Consider the following 23,123-nt stretch of genomic DNA (forward strand, 5'->3'; position numbering starts at 1 on the left):
CTGAAGAATCTGAACTTCGGTTCGGATTTCATTGAGCAGCACTGTAGATGCTGCTGGCCTGCTATATGTATCTCTCCTTGTAGCTCAGTGGCAACCTGTCATTAAAACCCGGTGCGGAACGCACTGCGGAACATTGACTATGCATAGATTGAAAACAGGGAGTACTATTAAAAAAACACGGTATCTCCCCACTCCCTGGTTCAAGCTAAACCGATAGTATTGTAATGGTACTACCGTATTTCCCCGTAAGTTAGTTCTCCCCAATGACTTAGTACCCCCGTATAAAAACACACTTTCCACTGCCGAGGTTATCACCCCGAAAAACAGTTCCCCCCGAAAGATAGTAAGTTTGTACCCGTCCTACATGTACAGACGGTACCATACAGTACATACATCATATGCACAGACACTAGAGTTGCGCAGACTGTGTGTCATTTACCCCCGATAAAAAAGTACTCCCCGAAAGATAGTACCACCCCCGAAAGTTAGTACTCATGTGGCTGCTAAGTTCGAAAGTTAGTAAGTTAGTACGTACTAACTTACTGGGAAATACGGTAAGTAGATAAACAAGCGAGGTACGGAGGGCTTGATGGCTAATCAAAGCCCAAGGGACCAGCCCGAGGGCTTTGATCAATCGTCAAGCCCGACTGTACCTCGCTTGAATATCCTTCAGACGATCCCCCACAATATTTTTAAATTTAGAATCGCTTTTTTTCTTTCGGTGATCTCGGGTGTGGACAATGTCGGTCTTTCGTTTGGGGTTTCAGAGCAGCCTGAAGTCTAAAGTCCACGTCGTTTTCGTCCCGTTCGTAAGTTTCACACAGAGATTACAAGAAAGGGAAAGTCATGTGAGTGGACGATAAACCTGTTTCGTGAGAAAATTTTGAGACTAGAACAGACGTAGGTAAAGCAGGGATGAATTTATCCTGTATCGCATCGCAGTTTGCTACGCAAAATCGATCTACTCCTACTCAAAAATGACAGTGACACGCAGAAAACTGCCATACATACATGTACAGGCTATCCATGCTTTTCGTAGCTTACGCCACAATTGAGATTTTGCATAGCAAAAACTGCTATGCAAAAACGTGACAGTAAATTCATCCCTGTAAAGTATTTTTACTTCGACCATACACACCTTGCTCACTCTCCACACTGCTAAGAGTTCTGTGCTGGTGGAGCTAGATTTCACGAGTTGAGAGCCACCGCATCCCCGACCACCACCCATATTGGTTTCTTGTTCCTATAGCCAGACCACCTTGAAAAGAATGAGATTGGGCATGATCAAGACTTTGATGGTTTTCTCGTACAGTTTGTCCCTGGCAGCCTGCTTTGATGGTTTTCTCGTACAGGTTGCCCCTGACAGCGGGCTTTGGCAATCACAGCCTGCTCTCCGAGGCTGCTCATTGGTCGTAACCTAGTAAAGGGCACGTGGGTCATTTGAAAGTACCATTGGTCCGCCCAACCCCTGTCGATTTTCAAAGCCTAGATCTAGTTCCTGATCCTTGCCGTAAATAGGCCGTTGAAGTCTGACATCACAGCTTCTTGACAACGCATAGCGACCGCACCAACTGGTGACGAAGAAAATTCGCGTCACCCACGCTTTTTGTATAGCCAGTGGTAGCAGCATCACTTTTACTTGAGAGCAAGCAAGGACAAGACCATCTTCATTTTCTTTCCATTTGTTGATGAGTTTTCTAGTTTTTGCAATGTAGAGAAGGAGAAACAGTAACTGACGTTTTCGTTTAGCCATTGATGTGTCTGTTCTGTCATTCGGTTTTAGTCTCAAGCCAAGAAACCATGATTGGTGTCTCTGTTATTAATTTCTATCACGGCGATCGCTGATTTCTTTTGGTTCTGAGACCAATCAACTCTAGCCTCGTTTCCTTATCCAGAGGGAAGCGAAAATCAGACCCCATATCTCTCAGGTGCTGGTGAACACTCGGCAGGAATACATTGCACAGTCTCTAAACAACGAAAAGTGAACTTCTTCAAGAAGAAAACGGAAATGTGTCCTTGCATCTTGCACGAGCTCCAGTCAAAGTGTTACTGTGACCACTGGAAGCACAAAAGTGTAGTTATAGGTGGTGTGACTTGTTTGTCACCACTTCGTCCCGTGGTACTCATTTTCAAGAGGCGTCGACGGCCTATCCAGCTGTAACGTACAATCCATGGTTATAGGCGATTCAGACTATACGGCCAACTGTGACCACGTTTCTACGACTCAGACGTATTTGATCAGCGATTGTGCATAATTATTTGAAACACAGCTGCATCACCATGGAAATTCAAGTTCAGATTTCATGGCGGGTTTTGTAATAGGCGCTAAGTTTGCAGCGTGAGTCGCTACTGCAAGTGCAGCGCTATTATTCAAAGAGGAGCTTCTAATGGAGTATTAAAGTGCGGTATTTATTTCTGAACACATTGCACATGTGGGGCATCAAGAAGTTTGCGGTAGTCATGAACTTGAATGTGTGGTGGTTGCACAGTACAGTTTGGCATTCACGAAAGTGTCATGGTAACCCAAATTGAAGGTGCCCCGCATAGAAACATTCCCGTATCTAAAGCGTCTGTGAATAAGAGCTGTTTGAGTGTTGTTGTTTTTGCCAACTACTTCTGCCCATGGCAAAAATGCGCAGACACAACGAAATTACAGACCCCCAAAAAAGCACCCAGACAGGAACACAAAAATAAAGAGCAACCACAGGCAACCACAGTTATAATTGTAGAGGATTGTACCAGTTCCGGCTAGGCTTTCCCCAAATCGGCCAGCCGAAAACCAGACTTAGCGAAAAATCGCTAAGCCTTTCGCCGATTATGGAGGATTCCTTTGAGAATCGCCGAAAATCTACAAAATTTTGTTGCAAAGTGTGTTTACGAATGAATGATGTTGCTGCAAGCATGACCGCTCGAGCTTTCTACTTCAGTACTTGTAGAACTAGTGCGTTGAGGTCGTGTGACTCGTGTCGTTTGACCTCCTCTCAAACAAACATTACTGATTAGCCATTACAGTGCATTTCAAAACTATAGACGCGTAGGGTTTTTGAAATATTTCAAATTTGGCTGGAACTTTTTGAGAATTGTTTTCGGAATATTGCTCAGGATCGCTCCACAATTACTCTCATTATAGTTTCTAAAGGATTGGATAACAGACGCCCAATTTGGAAAAAATTATGCACAAAGTGATCACAGATTTTATGTGGTATAGATGCTGGCATAACGGTTTTTGCCTAGGTACGCGTCTATAGTTTTGAAATGGACTGTAGGAAGATCATTACTGGTAAAATACTACACTACAACAGTTGTGACGAGTTCCATCTAGCAGAGCTGTATTTCAAATACCTCACCAATTTTGAAGCCAATATGCCAACAATTCTTTTAGCCGATTTTCCAATATATTCCAATTTTGCAGCCGATTTTAGAACAATCAGCTGATTTTGCAACCGAATCTGATGTATTTTTGAGCTAAGCGAAAAGCCGAATAGGCGAAAAAACGGGCCGATTTGGGGAAAGCCTAGTTCTGGCCGGATTTCAACTCCCAAGCACTAATTACGAGACCAGGAATTTCCCTATTCCCCCTAGAATAATGAGGATCTGAACCGGGGCATAGCCCCATACGGTTCAAATGGTCGCAAGACCAAGACTCTACAACCGGTCTATGGTTGTAGTCAGCTCAGGAGCACTGTTTCCCGTACGCTGCGTCCTCGCCGCCTTGTTCACGCTGTCATCGTGAAAACAGAGTACATGTGCAATCATGTAGTATCGGCCTGACATTCTTCTCAGCCTCTACAGTCCATTCAGAAAAAAATGAACTAAAATTACTTCTAGCTTTTGGCCATAAATGGGTCAAACGTTGAGTTTTTTTAGAATTTTTTTCTGCAATCCCATATGGAATCCTCTTCCAATTATGTTTCTGAAGTTTTTTTGTCCAAAAAGCAAGCCATAGCAAGAATAGGATTTCGGCCAGGTTTTGCCCCAAAAGCACTGAATTGGGAAAAACCATCAAAATCCAGGCCGTTTGACCCCGCCTGCAACAGTGCATTCTGCGGTTCGAACCCCAGTTCAGGCACCCTTTTTGGACCCTTTTTCAAATTTCAAAGTTCGCAGCACTGCACTGTGTACGATGAAATCACGAAAAATCGCCAAATACGGGAGCTCGCCAGAGCCAGGACCCATCTTTTTATGAATGGACTGTAGGGACTCGATGACGATGTTGTGCTGTGGGTCTCTCGTCTGACTACCATCATAATCATTGGCCACTGCCCTGCATCAGTCTATTTGGTGACATAAATGCGTAAATGAGAGCCGGATCATGATCAAGCAAGCTACAGTACATAATAACATTGTCATTGTACAACTACATTACAAGACACAAGAGCACAAGTCAAGCAAAGTTAGCTCTCTCTTTCTGTCTATCTGTCTGTCCGTCCACCATTTTCTCTGTCTGTCTTTCGCATCACCTTACATGATACACACACAAACTCTCTCTTTCTCTCTCTCTCTCTCTCTTTCTCTCTCTCTCTCTCTCTCACTTTCTCTCTCTCTCTCTCTCTCTCTCTCTCTCTCTCTCTCTCTCTCTCTCTCTCTCTCTCTCTCTCTCTCTCGCTCTCTCTCTCTCTCTCTCTCTCTCTCTCTCTCTCTCTCTCTCTCTCTCTCTCTCTCTCTCTCTCTCTCTCTCTCTCTCTCTCTCTCTCTCTCTCTCTCTCCCCCCCCCCCTCTCTCTCTCTCTCTCTCTCTCTCTCTCTCTCTCTCTCTCTCTCTCTCTCTCTCTCTCTCTCTCTCTCTCTCTCTCTCTCTCTCTCTCTCTCTCTCTCTCTCTCTCTCTCTCTCTCTCTCTCTCTCTCTCTCTCTCTCTCTCCTCGCTCTCCTTGTCAGACTGCCGGTCTCTCTGCGTCGTCGTACTGTTTATCTCCTTCCCCTTCATTGTGTTCTAGCCTTCCTCTCCTGCATGTATCTGTATTTTCACTGGTCTGCCCGGGTTACTCTGTTAGCTGGGCTGTCTGTCTCTCTGCCTTCTGCTCCTATGCCTGAAACTTGACTGAGCCGGCCTCTTATATGAGCATTCTCGATGATCTCCCCCCCCCCCCCCCCCCACCGGCCTCTGAAGTATACTGTATTTCTCTCCTAAATGTTCGCCCGGCCTCGGTATTAGAGCTCTCATTGTCCATCTCAGTCGGACCAGGCTCCACCTACCCCTTCCCCATATCTAATATTTTCTGCTTTTAACCCCTCGTGCACCTCTGCTCGTTTGGTCACTGCAAATTAAAAAAAAAGATACGGGTACATGTAAAATCAACACTGACAACTACATGTACAAGCAAGTAATAATTATTAGTTAGTAAGTCGACCATGGTAGACAAGCAACTCTTGCTCATGTGTCTACCATGGTCTACTTATGGACTTACGCGTAGTAAGTCCTTTTACTCTGACGTTATCATATTCATAGCCTATCAGTATGACTATGTATGCAAAATGACAGCTGACATGACCTGGCGCGTTGTCGTAGACCATACTACGTGTATTACCAAGAGTACATAATTACCCCAGGGGTTACTGTACATTCTACATCATGCTTGGTAGACCTAGGTTAGTACTAGTAGGTAGCCGGTATCGGTACGACTCGTAGATCTACGGACGCAGAATTTTTGGCCGCGCACCGACACCTCGCACTGCGTAGATCTACCGGTCGGTACATTTTTCTGAGTAGATCTGGCCTGCCTGCTACTAGTGCTAGCGCTATAGCGTGCATCTGACTGTAGTGTAGTGCGTACTGAGTAGATCATCATCATGCATGGTAGATCTACACTCCACAAAACAAAAAGTGCAAGTAGATCGAGTAATCAATCAAAACCGGCAACGGCTTTTTGTCGTCGACGTCGCTCTGGAGAACTGCAGTTTAGGTTGATTTCAAGTGACAGTTGGTTGTCGTTTTTCTCTCGTTTATATCTTCAGTACTTTGCCTTGCTCTAGTATTTCATCATGCCGTTTGGGGGTGGAGCGAAATGTGGCCTTTGCGCCAAGACTGTGTACATGAATGAGGAGGTGAAATTCAACTCCCAAAGCTGGCACAAGCTCTGCTTCAAATGCGCGGGTTGTAGCAAACTTCTCGAAATGGGTGCAGCCGTCGATCATGGCCAGAAAATTTATTGCAAGCAGTGTCACTCCAAGAGCTATGGAACGGCAGGGTACGGCCATGGTGTAGGGGCTGGAGTTCTCAGCACAGACAATGGCCGTGGTCCAACAAGCACTGCACCTCAGAGGCCTGCCGCGAGTCCCGCGACTGCTGCTGCCAAATCGTCGTACGGTAAGGCAACATGATTTGCTGGTTCTGTAATAGGTTAATATTGTGTGGCTATTGTTACGTGTTGAGGTAAATCGCGCTCTCAATCCAGCAATTGACAGTTGGTAGAGAAATCTCTTGCACTGCAGGTCTATGGTTGAATATCGTACTCGTATCGTCCACCTGAGGCAAGCTTCTTGGACCGGCTGTGATTGGTTTTGGCGGAAGTCCTTGAAAATGCACCCATTCCCAACCCAAATCAGACAAATGACTCTGCAAGTGCAAAGTTGCCAAACCTAGTCAGCCGGTGTGGAATGCCGATAGAGATATCGTGGATATCCACATGTGTGTCGCACTATGGTTTGTTGCTGCTACGTAACTCACTGTAACTACATAATATTGTACTAACTAACAGTAACTGTTACTTGTGTCAGGAATGTTGCTTGGGGGTGACCCAGACAGGAATACTAAAATAGTAGATCATGCATCAGTACACGTGTGACTGGAATACCCACCACCAATGCCGCAATGGCACCATCCCTACTCTGCACAACATTTATGTGGATGGTATAGACTACGGTACAGTACTGCTGGTCTCATGCCAGGGGGAGACCAGCACTGCGGTGTTCTTGCACCATGCACAAGGCATGAATACTGGTTGTACTTGTAGTGCGCGCAGTGATGTATTGTGTGCCGTGCCCGAGGCAAACTCTATAATAATTGTGTTGGCCACTTCGTATCCTGCTCTCTTTCGTTTTATCTGGTGTTTAAGCTGCTTTCCCAATTATTTGACGTTGTATAGAAGTGATTGACTGCTAAGTCATGTGTACTGTACAGTGCTATTCAATGAAATCCGATCGGGAGAGTCAAGCTTACGCCCTGCACCATTTTGCATCCCAGTACTCGCAGGTCTTGGGCTTTACAGCACCCGCAGCGTGCCTGACCCACACGATCGGATTTCATCGATTTTCATTTTACCTGCAAGCTTCAACAAAATAGTACATGTATCATTATCTGATGAGCTAGATAGATTCCCTGATCTGGACCTGCGCCTACGAGGGCCTCTGGCAAATGGCCCTCACATCAGTGATGTAGGACTGGACAGGTCTTCGTGTCACTGGACAGCGCAGAGAGACACTATGGTCATGTCTAGAGACACTATGCCTATGGTCATGTTTTAGTTATGTTTTCTCTCTATTTCATGTTTAGGTGCATACCGTACCCAGAATGCCATGCGGTCGCAGGATAGTGTGGGAGCCATGGTTGGCAGCGGCGGTAACAAATGCCCACGCTGTGGCAAGGCGGTGTACCATGCTGAGAAGCTCGTGGCCCTGAGCAGAGTGAGTGGAAATTGTGTGTGTGGGGGGGGGGGGGGGGGGGGGGGATGTTGCTGTTTCTTGTCATTGATTGCCAACTAACTTCACAACAAATATTTGTATCCACAGTGCCACACACAAAGCCAGTGATTTTCTTTGTCACCGGGCCATGCATGATTTCTTTGAGGTCATTTGTCTAGTCCAACTACATGAAGTGATTGTAATTAACACCAGTGTTATGTGACTGAACACATTTGTAGTACATGTGCCTGGAAGTAGACCAATGTACTGGTACATGTAGTCTACAATACCTGTGTAGTATGCAGAACATGTCTACCATACCTGTCTAGTGTGCAGGGCATGTTGTAGTTTACGATACGCGTGTAGTGTGCAGGACAGGTTAGCGTTTTGTAGTGGAGGAAAACGTGGCAAGTATGCCTTTTGGGGGGCACTTTAGACGCAAGTGGCAGCCTTTTGCAACTGCAATGTTGTTGAGTGGTACAATTGATAATACATTGTGCTTTTTGAAGTGGACTTCGCCTTATTAGGGCTCTGCTTTGCCCTGGGTACGTAATTGTACAGTATACAATGATACAAGCATACATTTGCCTCATGGTTCTTTTCTTTGACACATAGTACATCTGGACTTCCTCAGCTTTGTCTACAAAAATTTTGGTTGTGACAAAGAGCTGATCTGCTGATACCTGCTTACTAGTAGCAAGAGTACATGAAACCCGGAGTGTGCAGCTCAGATGGGTTGCTGTCAGGGTGAAATTCTGGAATTACATCATGTTAGTGATGCAGGGGGATACAACCAGGATTCATGCAGGTTCCTGCTGTGCAACTGCAGCTCCGTTGTACGCACTGTGCCACTTCTCGCCCACATCTGCGCCAACTATGATTTAATCCTGGAATTTCGCCGTGACAGACACCCAGACCATGCAGAAAAAGTCAGAAGCTACCCACTCTGGGTTTCGTGTACTCTTGCTAGTAGTACCAAGAGTGGGTAACTCCATGGAGTGTGCTATGGATCCACCAACAATGAAAAGAAACTCACATCATGTGATGTAGTATTCACGTTGTACGTCTCCAGCCTGTTTTAGCAAACAGTGAAGTAAAACTAGCACACCGGTGACCCTGACAAGAAACCCACTCAGCATATGCGATTCTTTAACATGACCGTGGTGCAAGTAGGTACTGCTGGTATCCGGACTGTGCGTGTGCTGGCCTTCATTGTATGTGGTGCGAAGCGTACTTGGAAGAGGTGATGTGAGTTTTCCCCGTTGAGGACCCATAGTCATAGTTGCTCACTCTTGATGGTCTTTATCTACTCTTGGTAGTATCTACCTTGCCTGTTTTTACTCCTTTGGAGCATTTTTAGATCTCGCCGACCCAATGTGTGCATCGATGTGAGACTAAACACATAAGGCCAGTTTAGGTGGCGCTTGGGGTGAGATCGAACCTGTTTTGTTCCCATCGGTACAGCTTACCGCATGGCTGACAGGATATGGTAGTTGGAAGTGGGAAATGAGGGTGTGTCTTAGCCAAGGTGTCCAGTTAGGGAAGTTCTACGCCACGGCTTCTAAAGTGCAATGCTCATGTGTCCTGTCCGACTATCCGTTTTAATATTACTATCCTGAGGCTTCTTTCATTTGACATACCTGTGTTTGTCTCCTTGTTGGTGCGTTGTCGCTTGTGTTCACAGGATTGGCACAAGCTCTGCTTCAAGTGTGCTGACTGCAAGAAATCTCTGGAGCCTGGAAACTTTGGTGATAATGAAGGAGAGATCTACTGTAGAGGTACGTTATTCCTTTCATGAATTATTACCGTAAATACTAGTATAAGTAGAAACTGTTGGTTGGTTCAGGTGGCGCTTCAGTACATCAAAGTCTTGAGCTGAATTACAACTACTGCAGACATGGTTAGCATTTCACCGTCTACGCTAAATCCAACAGTACTCGTACCCAGCACACACGTCGGGTTGGTATCATTTTCACGTTAGCAGGTTCTTGTTAGCGGGAGAACTAAACGGTAAGATTCCACCTAGGGTGATGTTGCAAGCCAATCATTGTGTCAGAAACGGAAATGCTAATCATGACTTGTACATAGACAAAATAATGCTACATGCCGACTGTCGAAATTATGGTGAACAGTAAAGTGCTAACCCTCTCTAGTAGTAAGTGTTGGCCCTCGGTGGGAACTAGAATGGCTTCACTGTTCAGGCTAGCTTTCCCCACATACTGATGGAGACGGCAGACCCGCTCTCCTGGCACTGTGATACAGGAGTCCACAGCGTGCGCCTCACCATGGCCACTCTACGTCATACCCAGTGCAACATGAGAAAAAGCGCACCATTGCTCAACTGACTGCAAAGCTGTCAGCTCCCTTTCAGGGGACGCATTTATCTTCTGGCTCAAAAAAAGTATTAAGTGTAGCGCTGATGGCTGGGAACTTGAGGGTGTTGTCGTACGAACGTGTGATGTGTGTGACATATGCCACGAGGTTGTAAGTCATGATTGCTCAACCACAGAACCAAAGAACATACTTCAAGTAGTAGGGAGTCCAGCTTCTGACATGCTGGTAGCTCAGTATATAGAGTCGGACTCAGGGCATGACAGTACATGTGGCGCTGGTGCTGGCTGTAATAGGACCTCGTGTTTATTGTATTGTGTCTGTTGGTTCTCTTGTGCCCATCTTCAGGTTGCTACGGCCGCAAGTTTGGCCCGAAGGGTGTTGGCTATGGAGTCGGTGCTGGTGTTCTCTCATCCTGAATGCTCGTTGTCTTTGGTTGTGTTGACGGCGCAATCAGTTTTATTTTTTAAATCCGTAGATAACGTCACAGAATATGATTATCCTCAGTAGACCTATCATAGTAAATGACTCACTATCACGCCAGCATATTTTAAGTGCAGACTTTTGTATGCCTTCTAGTCCGCCCTGCTTCATGTCCTGTTTTATCTGTATCTCTGGAACAGAACAATGGCACGCCGTTTAGCTGTGTATGCCAATATGAAAATCTGAACTTGCCAGCGTACGTGCATCAAATAATGTGATTGTGGTTGTGTGAGCGTGTGCACATGTCTGTTTTCACTGGTACGAAGGAACCGTGAGGATGTACTGCTGAGTTCGGGGCTAGTTGGGATTTTGTGAGATGGTAATGCGATCTGCTGTGTTCTATGAGTGTCAGGTGGTGACAAGTTCCATTGCACACAACGGTAGACTAGATGATACGGTCGACTCACAAAAAGTCACATCTGTGATGTGGTGACCTTCTACCACTGGCAACCTCACAGTCACCGTTCACCCTATTTTGACTATAATCATACCGAGTTGCCGGTATTTGACAATTCCCTGCTAGATACACAAATCCAGTCCCCATTCATTTTGCGAGCACCTTCGAACCTTGACTGATGAGTACGAGTACTGTATACTGTAGTTTACGGTATGTGAACATGGTGTTTTTGTGGTGTCTGTGCGTCCCAAGATGGACTGCATTTAGGTTCACTTATATTTATAAGCCCATGCGCTTAGGGGCCGTCCGGGGTTACCAATAGTTTTCGCGAAACGAAAAGCTTTAGTATTTTTCAGCACCCACCCACCCACCTACCTTTTCTGCAGGTAAAACGAACTCCAATAAAATATTGATGTCAATTTTCGACACCCAGAAGTAACTGGGTATTCTCCATCTGCATTCAATAATTATTTTCAAAACGAAACTCCTTCAAACCCACCCACCCCCAAACGAAAACTTTTCGTTTTGAAAATACTATTGGTAACCTTGGACGGCCCCTTATGCCCGCGTGGGGTCAAGAAAGCATACAGTAGAGTCGCGCGCTGAAGAAGGTGAAGCCCAAGAACGTCCAGCCTGAAATAACCCCTTGGAAACAACGTTCTTGGGCGCGCGACTCTACTGTACAATAGTACACCAAGTGCGTAAATTCTGCTAGTTCCACCAACTTCGGAATGAGCGGATTCTGAGGAGGAAATCTGTGTAATAGCATGCAGTCCCGAGGTGGCCAGCTGAATTTCCTGTCCCCGGGGAAAATTGCAATTCCGCGGCCGCGTTTTCCGCGATTTTCCCGCGTTTTTTGAACTTTTTTGTTGCACTACACGTACACACAGTGCACTGTTCGGTCAGCAACGTCTCATCGTGGCGGCTTTTTACTCAAATATGACGAGTGCTTACACCAGAGACTTGTAACTGATTGATTTCACTACATACTCACTGAAAATTGCCGCACATCAATATTATTCACCGCATATTTACCGCAAATTATGCCATATTATGCCGCGTTTTTTGCGATTTTTTTCCGCAATTTTCCCCGGGGACAGAATTTCATACGTATTTTATGAGCAGTAAACTGCTGTTCATTACGACGTAAGTAGCAGCATCAATTTACTTTGATTCAAAATAATAATTGCTTTTACTGGGTGAGTGAATTGCTCGTACAGTGTACATGTATTATTATAAAATTAATAACTAGTCATTCTGTGAAAACTGTAGTTTTTCTGGCCCTCACCTTTGCCTTTGGCGATAACTCCTAGCTTCCGCAGCTCTGCTTCGGGTTTTTTTTTGGCGTGACGCTTTTGAGTCTCCATTTAGAGATATCTTACAGCATCGATACAAATTCAGGAATGTCGTTCCACACAATCATAATATTTCCGGTGATATAGCAAAGAAAAGGACCTGAACTACAAGGAAGTTACATTATGATAGTGATGTCCACTAACCATCTAACACCACGATGACATTGTACTACTTGACAATCAGCTCATTCGATAACATCACGACACTGACCGACGTATAAACTAATAATTATTACTAAATTTGGCTCTTCATCTGATTTTATGGGGAAACGAACATTTATTTTTGTACCGCCATAATTATCAACAATAAGGCACAATTGTACAAGCAGTTCGGCGGAACAAGATATCAAAAATTATTACTAACTACTACCCAGGACTGTTGTACTAGCACCTTGAGCCAGGATTTGGTAGGGATTAGTCTGTCTAGTACGTCTCGATATCTTCCTAGACGTAGTCGGTGGCAAACCGTACCTGTACCAGGTGACTGTCATTTGTAGTCAATACAAAATAATTGTTTTAGTCTCTCAAAAGCAACAATTACGAAACAGCCTTCAAGTTCTACGTTCCTCGCCACCATTACAAGGACTCGTTGACCAATCAACAAACATGCACACACAAAACAAACATATCTTTCTTTTGATTGAAAGTGGTGGCTTTTAAAAAAGCCGGGTAGATTGGTTGAACAGGGAGGAAGGATGAACGAATTTATGCCTTCTTGCTCTGGCCAGTCTTCTTCGGGAGAAGAACAGCCTGGATGTTGGGCAGGACACCACCCTGAGCGATGGTGACATGCGACAAGAGGCGGTTCAACTCTTCGTCGTTTCGGATGGCCAACTGCAAGTGACGAGGGTTGATTCTCGTCTTCTTGTTGTCGCGGGCAGCATTGCCAGCCAGTTCGAGGATCTCAGCGGCCAGGTATTCCATGACGGCAGCCAGGTAAACTGGTGCGCCAGCTCCTACACGCTCAGAGTAGTTACCATTGCGGAGAAGACGGTGGACACGACCGACTGGGAACTGAAGTCCAGCACGGGATGAGCGGCTCTTCGCCTTTCCCTTAGCTTTTCCTCCCTTGCCACGGCCTGACATGATTACAGTTCTAGAGTGTTGGTTACTTCAACTAAGCAGACAACGCAAACCAATGCCAGAACTTTTGCAAAGTCCCACTTTTATACCCGCTCAGAGCTTGGTCCCAAAAATGAGTCGAGTTTGACTTGGATCGGGAGTGAGTAGATTGAACCAATGGATGAATGTCCCGCGGAAAAGATTTGACCAATCAGCGACGCGCCTGTCACTTCAGCGAGATTTGACCAATCAGCGATCAACCTGTCACGTGCGAGCAAGTGGCGCGTAGTTTCAAACAATGCATCTGACGTGTAGTAACGGTGGGGTATAAAAGGCCAGTACTGAGGCAAGCTCGACATCGGTTCATCGTTTACCAGTCCATCAGAACTTCGCAGAGTTTTCGACTTCCTTTGAAAATGGCTCGTACTAAGCAGACTGCTCGTAAGTCCACCGGAGGAAAAGCTCCTCGCAAACAGTTGGCCACCAAGGCTGCTCGCAAGAGTGCGCCCGCCACTGGAGGAGTGAAGAAGCCTCACCGTTACCGCCCAGGAACTGTGGCTCTCCGTGAAATCCGCCGTTACCAGAAGTCCACGGAGCTTCTCATCCGCAAGTTGCCATTCCAGCGTCTTGTCCGTGAGATCGCCCAGGATTTTAAGACTGATCTCCGCTTCCAGTCATCGGCTGTCATGGCCCTTCAGGAAGCAAGCGAGGCTTACCTTGTCGGTCTCTTCGAGGACACCAACTTGTGCGCCATCCATGCCAAGCGTGTCACCATCATGCCCAAGGACATCCAGTTGGCCCGTCGCATCCGTGGAGAGCGTGCTTAAATTTCGACACTCTGCAAACGAATCAACCAATCAACCGGCTTTTTTAAAAGCCACCACAATAAATCAAAAGAGAACTGTGTCTTGCACCTTTTACTGTATCGTGTGTTCTGTTCCCTTCACAGGTACGTCTAGCTCTTGCAAGGTCAGTGCAGCGTCGTTTTGTTTTGTACAGTACTAGGTAGTGCATGAAAATCACTTGTAACTGGAAGTTTAGTGTTAGGGGTTATGTATTCTTCGTGATGATAGCAGGAGCAGGTTTGGAGGTCTACTTATTATTGTAACGTAATTTCATTGGAAGGACATCAGTACAGGTGCAGATCCTCCTCGCGCAGTGCATGCAATCTCTTTATTGGTATATTTGCGTAAGCCCTGACAGAATTGTACTACTGTATTCATCGAATATGGCTTAATTCGAACATACAGTTTTCCAGGACCGATTTCTATTAATAAGATTCCCACATAAAAAATTCTGGCAATTCGAACCTCGAACTGGACATGTACAGATTCCACTAAATGTGTGGGATTTGTGCTGATAATTCGAAGTTAGCAAAGTGTAATTCGAAGTTCACTGTACATGTACTGGTCAGTCTATTGTCCGTAAAATCTGTGTCTAAGGTCCATAGCGCAACTCTGCGTGACCATGAGAGCATTTTGCTGTCCCCTTGGAAAAACGCGATTCCGCAGAAATTGTCATCATCCATATCCGCGGAAATCACGGAATCCACACTATTGCCCGCGGAATTTGAATTTTTTAGGATAAATTAGTAAAATTACTACTCAGAAAGCAGCAGAAAAACTACTTTGCGATCGGTTTGAGCACATTATGCTCTTGCGAGTGTAGGTGAGTGCAGAATCTCCAAGATTCTTCACTCTCGATCTCATTCAGTTTGTGACTGCAAACGATAGTGTGAAAGGTACTTGCAGAAAGTGCCGCAGATTTTTGATTTTACCACAGAAAATGCCGCAGAAAACCCCCTTTTCCCCGCGGAATTTGCCGCAGAATATTGAATTATTGGCCGCGTTTTTCCAAAGGGACAGATTTTGACATACATATTGAGTTGTCGGTTCATGTTTGGATAATTAGAAGTTTTTTCCTGGCATTTGGAGGTTCGAATTATCAGGATTTCACCTTTAGTAGTATATGCACGTGCACCTAGGGTAGAAACTGTACTCAATTTATTTGTGCATGTTGAGTTGAACTTTCTTCAACTACTGTAAATAATATACAAATTTTCGGCAGCTATATAATTTCGGCTATATTCGGCACCGACCCAAAACGCCGATGAAATTTTTCACAGCATCTGTCGCACTATACTCGTACCATGCCGAAAATAAATCGCCGCCGAAATGTCAAAAATCGTGAAGTGCCGAAATTTTGCTGCGCCAAAATGTTGTATATTGCCGTCGCAAAAGTTTTTTGTCGTCCCTGAAACGAACATTCATTTGGCCAATTGGGGGGAGGGGGTGCGAGCCAAATCGCAAGTCGACCGACACTGTACATTTGACATGTACATGCTTGCGATTTTCGTCGTCCAGCTTAGCAAGCTGTGTTCGTTTCAGAGGGAGGGGAGGGAGTCCAAGTACGAAATGAACGATGTTCGTTTCAGGGACGACAGAAAACTTTTGCGACGACCCCTTTAATTACAGTATTTACTTCTGCGACAGGCAGTTTCTTGTCGCAGGAAGTTGATTGTGAATTGGCTTTTATGGACGGGCTCCTTTTATAATACTTGCCTTGGTTCAATATAAAGTGCTGGGACGTGACGATTGTTGACATGCCGTCCAACTTTTTATAAAGCAAACTAATTTTCACTCCAGGACAAACTTGCATTCAATACTGACTGACCATAGTGAACAACAAACAGGATAAAAGACAGGATAAAATCAATACTAGTACTGTAGTGGAGCTACCCGGACTAAAAAAGGATGATAACATTTGGATTAGAAACAAACACGTTATAGAAGATAGGAGACGGACGAAAATATTTTCAAAAAGTCCTATTTCGAAACGCACTGCAATGCGTACAATGTACTACATACAGTGCAGCATACCGTGTTGAACACACAGGGAAAACTACTCGCGAACGACACAAATGCAACAGCAACAAGACTCCACACCAACGGGCAGGGTACCGTTCGGGAAGAACAATAGTTACAACACGCTGTCCCCACAGAATAATGCGGCAAATCTTCGGGATTATGCGGTATATAATGTGGCCATTATGCACGAGTTGTCTGTCATTGGTACAAGTACAGTTTCACGCAAGTGTACGGCTTTGTAGTACACTTTCAACATCGTGTTCTATTTCTTGTACATTTTCATGGATAAGGCGGGTTTTATGCAAAATCTCTCGAAAATGCGGATGAAAGCCAATAATGCGGAAAATTGCTCGCCCGCGGTATCCTGTGGGGGCAGAATACAGAAGAGAGCACTCAAACTGCAGAAGATGAGTATTTGTTGGGATAGGCAGCACACAAACAGTGTAGACGAGGAGTAAGATGGGAAATGAGAACGAGACAAAGACCTCACTGGCAATCGGCAGAGTGAGGGGAGCGAAAACCTTCCAGACTATAGCAGCATTGTCTGGAAAAATGAAAATGAAATAAGCCAGCACTTGCAGGTAGCACTGTACTGCATCGTGCTAAAAACAACATCAACTTATGTACATGATTATGTTCACTACATACCAGTATGTACAGAACACGTCCTGTTCGCTGCAGCGGCACTGCACAGCAGCGGCATCAATCCCTACGCATCGGGCACGTCACCACTAAAAGCCACCTGGAAGCTGATGAAAAGCGGAAAGACGGCGTTCTCCGGAACGTCCAGTACAGTGCATTCCTACAGGGAGATGGTGCGGCAAAGAAGACAACAAAACGGAGGCACAGACCACCGGTGTTGAACACAAACTGCATGCAACCGACTGGGGAATCTCAGGCTTTCAAAGTCATCGCAAACACTTGAACAGAAAGTAAAGTCACATAGGCGTTCCATGCACAGGCACACTTGTACACACTCCTACGAGGACACTCATCACGCACAGACCAACACATATCAACACATACCAACACATATCAACACATATCAACACATATCAACACATATGCATGGTTATACATGTACTTGATCTGCCGACAGAACCCTTTCGTTCGTTTTGTAATTGTGGGCTCATTAGCGCAGCACAGAGAAAATGAGACCGAACCTGATAGCAATGAAACTTCTTTTTTTCTTTTTACCGTATGTCCGCACCTTTAAAGCCATGGTGGTATATTCGATTATAAAGCCAGTCTCAGTTATAAAGCCATGGGCTTCATAAATGAAATGACATTTGAAGTATATTTTGTGCAAAAATGAAGGAATAAGTAGTATGCTAACCAACTTACAGCCCAGCAGGAAGGGTGAATACGTAGATTTAGATTGAAATTTCTGTGTGGACGTTGACTTTTATGGCATGGCGTAGTGGGTGAGTCATTTTGCATCTAAAATAGCTAGGAAAGCAGCGGTGTTTCGATTATAAGGCCATGGCTTTAAAGGCGCTGACATACGGTATATAAAATACGAAAATTAGGGGTGAAAGTTGGCACTGATATCCCGGGTTCGACTACTCTGATTTTCTCCGATCAAATATTCGAGTATTCTTCATCTCCTGAAAATTGCACACCAAGGGCCTTAAAATCACATGATGAAACCCGGATTGAACCAAGTGGCAGTCATTTTTCTCGGGTATATTGGTTGGTGGATCATTTGGGCTCTCTCTACTCGTGAACAAACGTTCACCGCACAGTCTGCACATCAATATCTGCCGACTGCTGCTCTAAAACTGCAGATTTCTGTTGAAATGCATGTGCCATGTATGAACGAGTACGATTAATTTTGAAAAAAAACAGAGCGAGTACTCGAGTATTCAGTATACATGTAATTGTTTCACCCCTAACAAAAATTCACGCAAAAGCCCTGATATAATGTGGCACTTCTTTCAGACAGGCGGTAATAAACGACCGGCCCCAACTCCAGAAAATATGGTACATGCGCATGCACACACACACACCACCACCACCACCACACACACGGAGCAAGGAGCCCACACTTGTATGCACGAGCATGCAGGCGAACACCCTCACCTCATCGTTGCTAAGTTGGAAACCGAGGCGTCCGCTTTCCTCGTCGTAGACGCGGACATGGTCATTTTCATCTTCCTGTTGCCAAATCGCTCGCACCCTGAGCAACACACAACACGAGAGGAAGTGTTTGAAAATGACAGAAAAATGCTAGTGGGTAAGCATAACAAATACACCTGCATCTTGCCACAGTGGCCACTCGGATCTCCTTCTGTTTCTGCCTCTGTCCTCTTGTCTCACCGTATCTCTGTCTACCCCCTTCTTCCTATCCCTTTGTTTCTTGAGGTGGTGGTAGGTGAGAGCAAACTGTCCGTGCACAACATCAGCCTCGGGTGGTCGAGCCAGGAGCCTTATCTATGCAACAGAGATGTGCATGATGTCAGGGAAGAATATTTGCTACAGGAAATCAACAGAGGCTCACACAGTAAAAAGAGCACACCAATGACACCATGACATACAGTAGTCGCGCACTGAAGAACGTGGAGATCAAGAATGTCCAGCCTGAAATTCTAAGAACGCCACAGCCTAAAGCTAAGAACGGCGGTGTTGGCTTTCTGGCAGCCTGTGGGATTCGGTACGGATTGTTCCTAAGAACGTGCTATAAGAACGCAGCCAGATTGCAGAAAAATAAGAACGTCCCAGGTTAACCCCTAGGAAACAACGTTCTTGGGCGCGCGGCTCTACTGTATACAGTACCAGAACAGTCAACTTTGTGAGTAACGACATCTGGCTGCCGTGGCCGGGCACCAGAATAATGTCCTTACTCGTGAAGTGTCCTTACTCCCGAAGTCACATTTCTCGTATACAACCCATACATTGTATATTATGCTGACCTTTCATATAAACTTCCAGTCAACTTGCCCATCATGCTGGCGGCTTATACTGGGCATATAAACCTCATACAAACCCCATACAAACCCCATACAAACCCCATATAGACCGCCACCATAGAAACAGGAAGAAGTTGACTGTCAGTTTGTATGAAGGTCAGCATAAGTATAATACATCCCACTAGTACGCTTGTACGTGAAATATAAACCATCATACAAACCTCGGCTTCGCCTCGGTTTGTATGTCGGTTTATATTTCACGTACAAGCGTACTGTTGGGTTGTATTATATACGTATGACATGTATATCAAAATGAAGCTTTGTTCGTGCTTTATGTCAACGTGTACTCTATTTTCATATTGCAATGAAATGAAAAATAAAGTCAATATCTACAGAAGTCAATATCCAAGAGAACTAAATTGAGAAATACTAGTAAGCCCTTTGGAGCCATCTACAGATACATGTGCAGTGTGCATGTACACGTATGATGATTACTGTACCAGGGTTCTAGCCAGGTCAAAAATAGTAGGGGGGGGGGGGGGGGCATTATACTCAGGTGCGTGTTATACCGTGTTATACCCCGGTAAATATGGTACACGAAATACACAAACATGTAGCTGCCAAGAGCCAAGAAAGTCGTTTCTCAAAAGCAGTGGATTTGACATCGGGGCACAAAAATCATGTCGTTACTCGCGAATTGCCGTTACTCAGACGGCCGTCATATCCAAAGTTAAATGTATACAGTTAGATGTAGATGGGACTTTGCTCCGGGCATGACAATCCTGCCGTTACTCGCGAATTGTCACTACTCCCGAAGTCGTTACTCACAAAGTTGACAATACATGAATCTCTACCTGATTTCAATGTGACGTGCTTCCGGGTGCACATGAATGCTGCGCATACATGGATACTTTGCGGTGTTGCGACGAATTGATACGCGCCTGTAAGAAGAAGAGAATGGCAGCAGGAGTAAACAGCAGGTTGAACCACATGTACAGCAACATCGGGTGCCGAAGAACAAAGGTGGTCGCTTCAGGCTAGTGAAGCACAAGGTCTTTCTTTTGAGATTCCAGGGTCTTTGTTCTCTTTCTGCTCTTGGACAATCACAAAACAGACGTAACGTGTAATACACCGTGCAGTGATACATGAAAAAAACACTAAAACTTTGCTTCTCGCCTAGCACGTTCTGTTTTAACAGAATGGACTTTGGATGTTCTTCAGCGTCCAAGGTCACTACTCTAGGCCATATGCTGGAACCAATGAACAAGTGAAGTGAGCCATGCAAGCCAGTAGTTCCCAGCAGAACATTGCATACGCCATGGCCTATGGGAAAACAACATTGCGTAGCCCATGGGCCATGGTCTATGGGAAATGATTCCTTTTCGCACGGAACTTCAAGTTGCAGCAGTATTCATCAAATGGTTCTTTTCTTTTCTCTTCTTTTAAGTATCCATCATTGAAGTAACTATTGTGAACAGTGTGTTCATGGAGTACCCAGGGGATGTAGTGAACCGTGATTTACACGAAGGATTATGTGCTAATTCTTTTAAAACAAACAAACAAACACCCTACTGTTCTGCATAGACCAGTGTGCCACTTCAAGAATAATAATTTGTGGCTTTGCAGTTCGTCCCAATTCTCCAAGATGCTGTAGCTCTCCTCAGCTATTGTACAAACAGTGCTGCGGACACAGGTGGGATTACACCAACAGCAGCACTAACACTTATCATTTTCGGTGTCTGAGTTTGTCTTAGCACGTTTACGCACTAGGTCTATGTAGTGACATTTCGAATCTTCCAAATTTGAAGCTTCTTATTTGAATATTTTTAGGGCACCGCCAAATCAAAATAAGTTTAAAAAAAATTGAATATTGGTTACCGGTACATCTGTACACACAATACCTTTGTTTGTAGGCAGCCACCAAGTCAAGACCAAACGTGTAGCCAACCCATCGCCAGCAGTACTGCATTAAGTACACAAAGTACATCAATAGGCAGCTTATGCAAAGCACACACACACACACACACACACACACACACACACACACACACACACACACACACACACACACACACACACACACACACACACACACACACACACTTGTACTTGTACTTACTTGTACTTGTACTTGCTCACTGCCAAAACTGGTCACGTGGGTCTCCCCGGGAGAGGGAAGAGAGACTCAAAAGGAATCTTGGAAAGATGACTCAATTGGCCATTGAACCACCCAACGGCCGACACCCCCTGAAATCCCCAAACTAGGGTGGACTTGAAATGATCCCACTTATGGGCTCACCACACCTCAGTAAGTGGGTGAGGACAAGGTGCAGAAAAAAGGATTGACGGCATCAGGGTATCCGTCCCGGGATCCAACTGCAGGTACCCCTGCCCCCAGTGAAGGTAATACTTGGTACTAGTGTGGGTGGCTAAATCAGAGTGGATCTGATATAAGCTTCACTAGCACCATTGATTACACAAGAGTTAATCTAGCCAGAAGCAGTCCATGGTTAACAGGTATGTATACTTCAAATAGAAAGTATATGAACCCTGAAACCAACAAAGGTGGTAGGTACAACAATACACCTTCAAGCAGCCGAGCCCGTTGGCAACAGGCCCAACACTATCTGGCATAAGTGTACCCACCAACCAAACTAGCTGGCACACACACACACACGCGCACACACGCACGCACGGCATCGCACGCACAGAATACAGGTTCCAAAGTAACTTTATGATAATAACCTTATAAGTTATATTATAACTTATAAGGTTATTTGGAACCTGTATTATTAGGATATGCACTTATTGTGCAGCCCTGCCTAAGCGCTCTGTCGATGACGTCATCACATGTACTGTACTACAGGGTAGTGCAGGCTATACACGGGCTACTACAATAGTAGTACAGGTGGAATCCTGATAATTCGAACCTCAAAATGCCAGGATAAAACTTCCAATTATCCGGACATTCTAATTATCCAAACACAAACCCACAACACAATATGTATGTCAAAATGCTCCCATGGTCACGCAGAGTTGCGCTATGGATCTTAGACACATATTTCACGGATACTGAACTGACCGGCACAGCCTGCTCATGCAAACTGAACTGACCAGTACAGTGCACAGTGAACTTCGAATTACACTTTGCTAACTATGTTACTTCGAATTATGAGCACAAATCACACACATTTTCTATACTGTAAAATGTAAATATACAACTTTTCGGCAGCTATTTAATTTCCGCTATATTCGGCACCGACCCAAAATGCCTAAATTAAAACGCCGATGAAAATTTTCACAGCATCTGTCGCACTATACCATGCCCTCTAGCCCACGCCGAAATGTCAAAAATCATGAAGTGCCAAAATTTCGCAGTGCCGAAATTTTGTATATTTACAGTATATTCAAGTGGAATCCGTGGGACTTCTACTTAAGGTAGCAGTAACCCCAAAATTTCGAAAAAAATTGAAAGTTTCAGATACCGTTGTACCTTTACTTTTTGATATCTATAAACTCCAAAGAGGCCGTACAGAAAATTTGAGCCCAATTGGACCACACAGAACACTTTGCAATGTCAAGTGCAGTAAAGACTTTGATATCATGGGATACAGGAAAGGTACTTGACGTTGACGTCTTGTCCAAGTATTGCCCAATGTGTGAGAGTTGGCTAGCCAAGAAAAAGCATGGCTCCATAACTGCTGCTGCTTACGATACGTGGCACCTTGATCATGCGCCTAACTGCCAAATAAACACAGAAGTGTCGTCACCCAGCATGGAGACCGAAGCTGTGAAGAGGATATGGAGCAGGTCATTGGAACAGCACAACTTGAGGTATACAACCTATATAGGTGACGGAGATTCAAAGGGTCATGCAGCTGTTCGACAGATGGCGGTGTACGGTAGCATCAAAATAACCAAAGAGGAATGTGTAGGACATGTACAGAAGCGTGCGGGCAAGAATCTACGTGACCTGAAGCAGCGCTTAGGCTCCACCAAATTATCTGATGGCAAGGCCATAGGAGGAAGAGGAAGACTGACAGATGCAGTGATAAATTCAATGCAGAACTACTATGGTCGTGCAGTGAGAGATCACCGTGGG

At 45.0% G+C, this 23,123-nt stretch overlaps 4 protein-coding genes across 4 annotated transcripts in view; 2 read left to right on the top strand and 2 right to left on the bottom strand.

Annotated features, from left to right (window-relative positions):
• Positions 1-5,621: 5,621 nt before the first annotated feature.
• Positions 5,622-10,630, top strand: LOC135805406 (cysteine and glycine-rich protein 1-like). The gene is made up of 4 exons (XM_065319434.1): positions 5,622-6,304; positions 7,490-7,620; positions 9,302-9,395; positions 10,297-10,630. Exons 1-4 carry the CDS (start codon positions 5,980-5,982, stop codon positions 10,365-10,367), a joined length of 621 nt encoding a protein of 206 aa, XP_065175506.1. The 5' UTR covers positions 5,622-5,979; the 3' UTR covers positions 10,368-10,630.
• Positions 10,631-12,224: 1,594 nt separating this feature from the next.
• LOC135805407 (histone H2A) lies at positions 12,225-13,337 on the bottom strand. Its single transcript, XM_065319435.1, has one exon. The coding sequence runs from the start codon at positions 13,267-13,269 to the stop codon at positions 12,889-12,891; it is 381 nt and encodes a 126-aa protein (XP_065175507.1). The 5' UTR covers positions 13,270-13,337; the 3' UTR covers positions 12,225-12,888.
• A 271-nt stretch (positions 13,338-13,608) lies between these two features.
• Positions 13,609-14,125, top strand: LOC135805408 (histone H3). The gene has a single exon (XM_065319436.1). The coding sequence runs from the start codon at positions 13,662-13,664 to the stop codon at positions 14,070-14,072; it is 411 nt and encodes a 136-aa protein (XP_065175508.1). The 5' UTR covers positions 13,609-13,661; the 3' UTR covers positions 14,073-14,125.
• Positions 14,126-15,902: 1,777 nt separating this feature from the next.
• Positions 15,903-23,123, bottom strand: part of LOC135805412 (germ cell-less protein-like 1) — a 31,772-nt gene continuing 24,551 nt past the window's right edge. The window contains exons 14-17 of the mRNA XM_065319443.1: positions 20,923-20,984; positions 19,876-19,962; positions 18,195-18,291; positions 15,903-16,914 (exon numbers count right to left, since the gene is read on the bottom strand). Of these exons, the coding sequence (XP_065175515.1) occupies positions 16,822-16,914; positions 18,195-18,291; positions 19,876-19,962; positions 20,923-20,984 (339 nt within the window). The 3' untranslated portion in view covers positions 15,903-16,821. The remainder of the gene's footprint in view (positions 16,915-18,194; positions 18,292-19,875; positions 19,963-20,922; positions 20,985-23,123) is intronic.

The sequence above is a fragment of the Sycon ciliatum genome, chromosome 1 (genome assembly GCF_964019385.1).
Source record: "Sycon ciliatum chromosome 1, ocSycCili1.1, whole genome shotgun sequence".
Taxonomy (NCBI): Eukaryota; Metazoa; Porifera; class Calcarea; order Leucosolenida; family Sycettidae; genus Sycon; species Sycon ciliatum.

Coding starts and splice junctions, on each gene's coding strand:
- LOC135805407 (XM_065319435.1), bottom strand. CDS start 13,269: ATGTCAGGCCGTGGCAAGGGAGGAAAAGCTAAGGGAAAGGCGAAGAGC.
- LOC135805408 (XM_065319436.1), top strand. CDS start 13,662: ATGGCTCGTACTAAGCAGACTGCTCGTAAGTCCACCGGAGGAAAAGCT.
- LOC135805406 (XM_065319434.1), top strand. CDS start 5,980: ATGCCGTTTGGGGGTGGAGCGAAATGTGGCCTTTGCGCCAAGACTGTG. Junction 6,305..7,489: donor TGCTGCCAAATCGTCGTACG/GTAAGGCAACAT, acceptor TTTCATGTTTAG/GTGCATACCGTACCCAGAAT. Junction 9,396..10,296: donor AGGAGAGATCTACTGTAGAG/GTACGTTATTCC, acceptor GCCCATCTTCAG/GTTGCTACGGCCGCAAGTTT.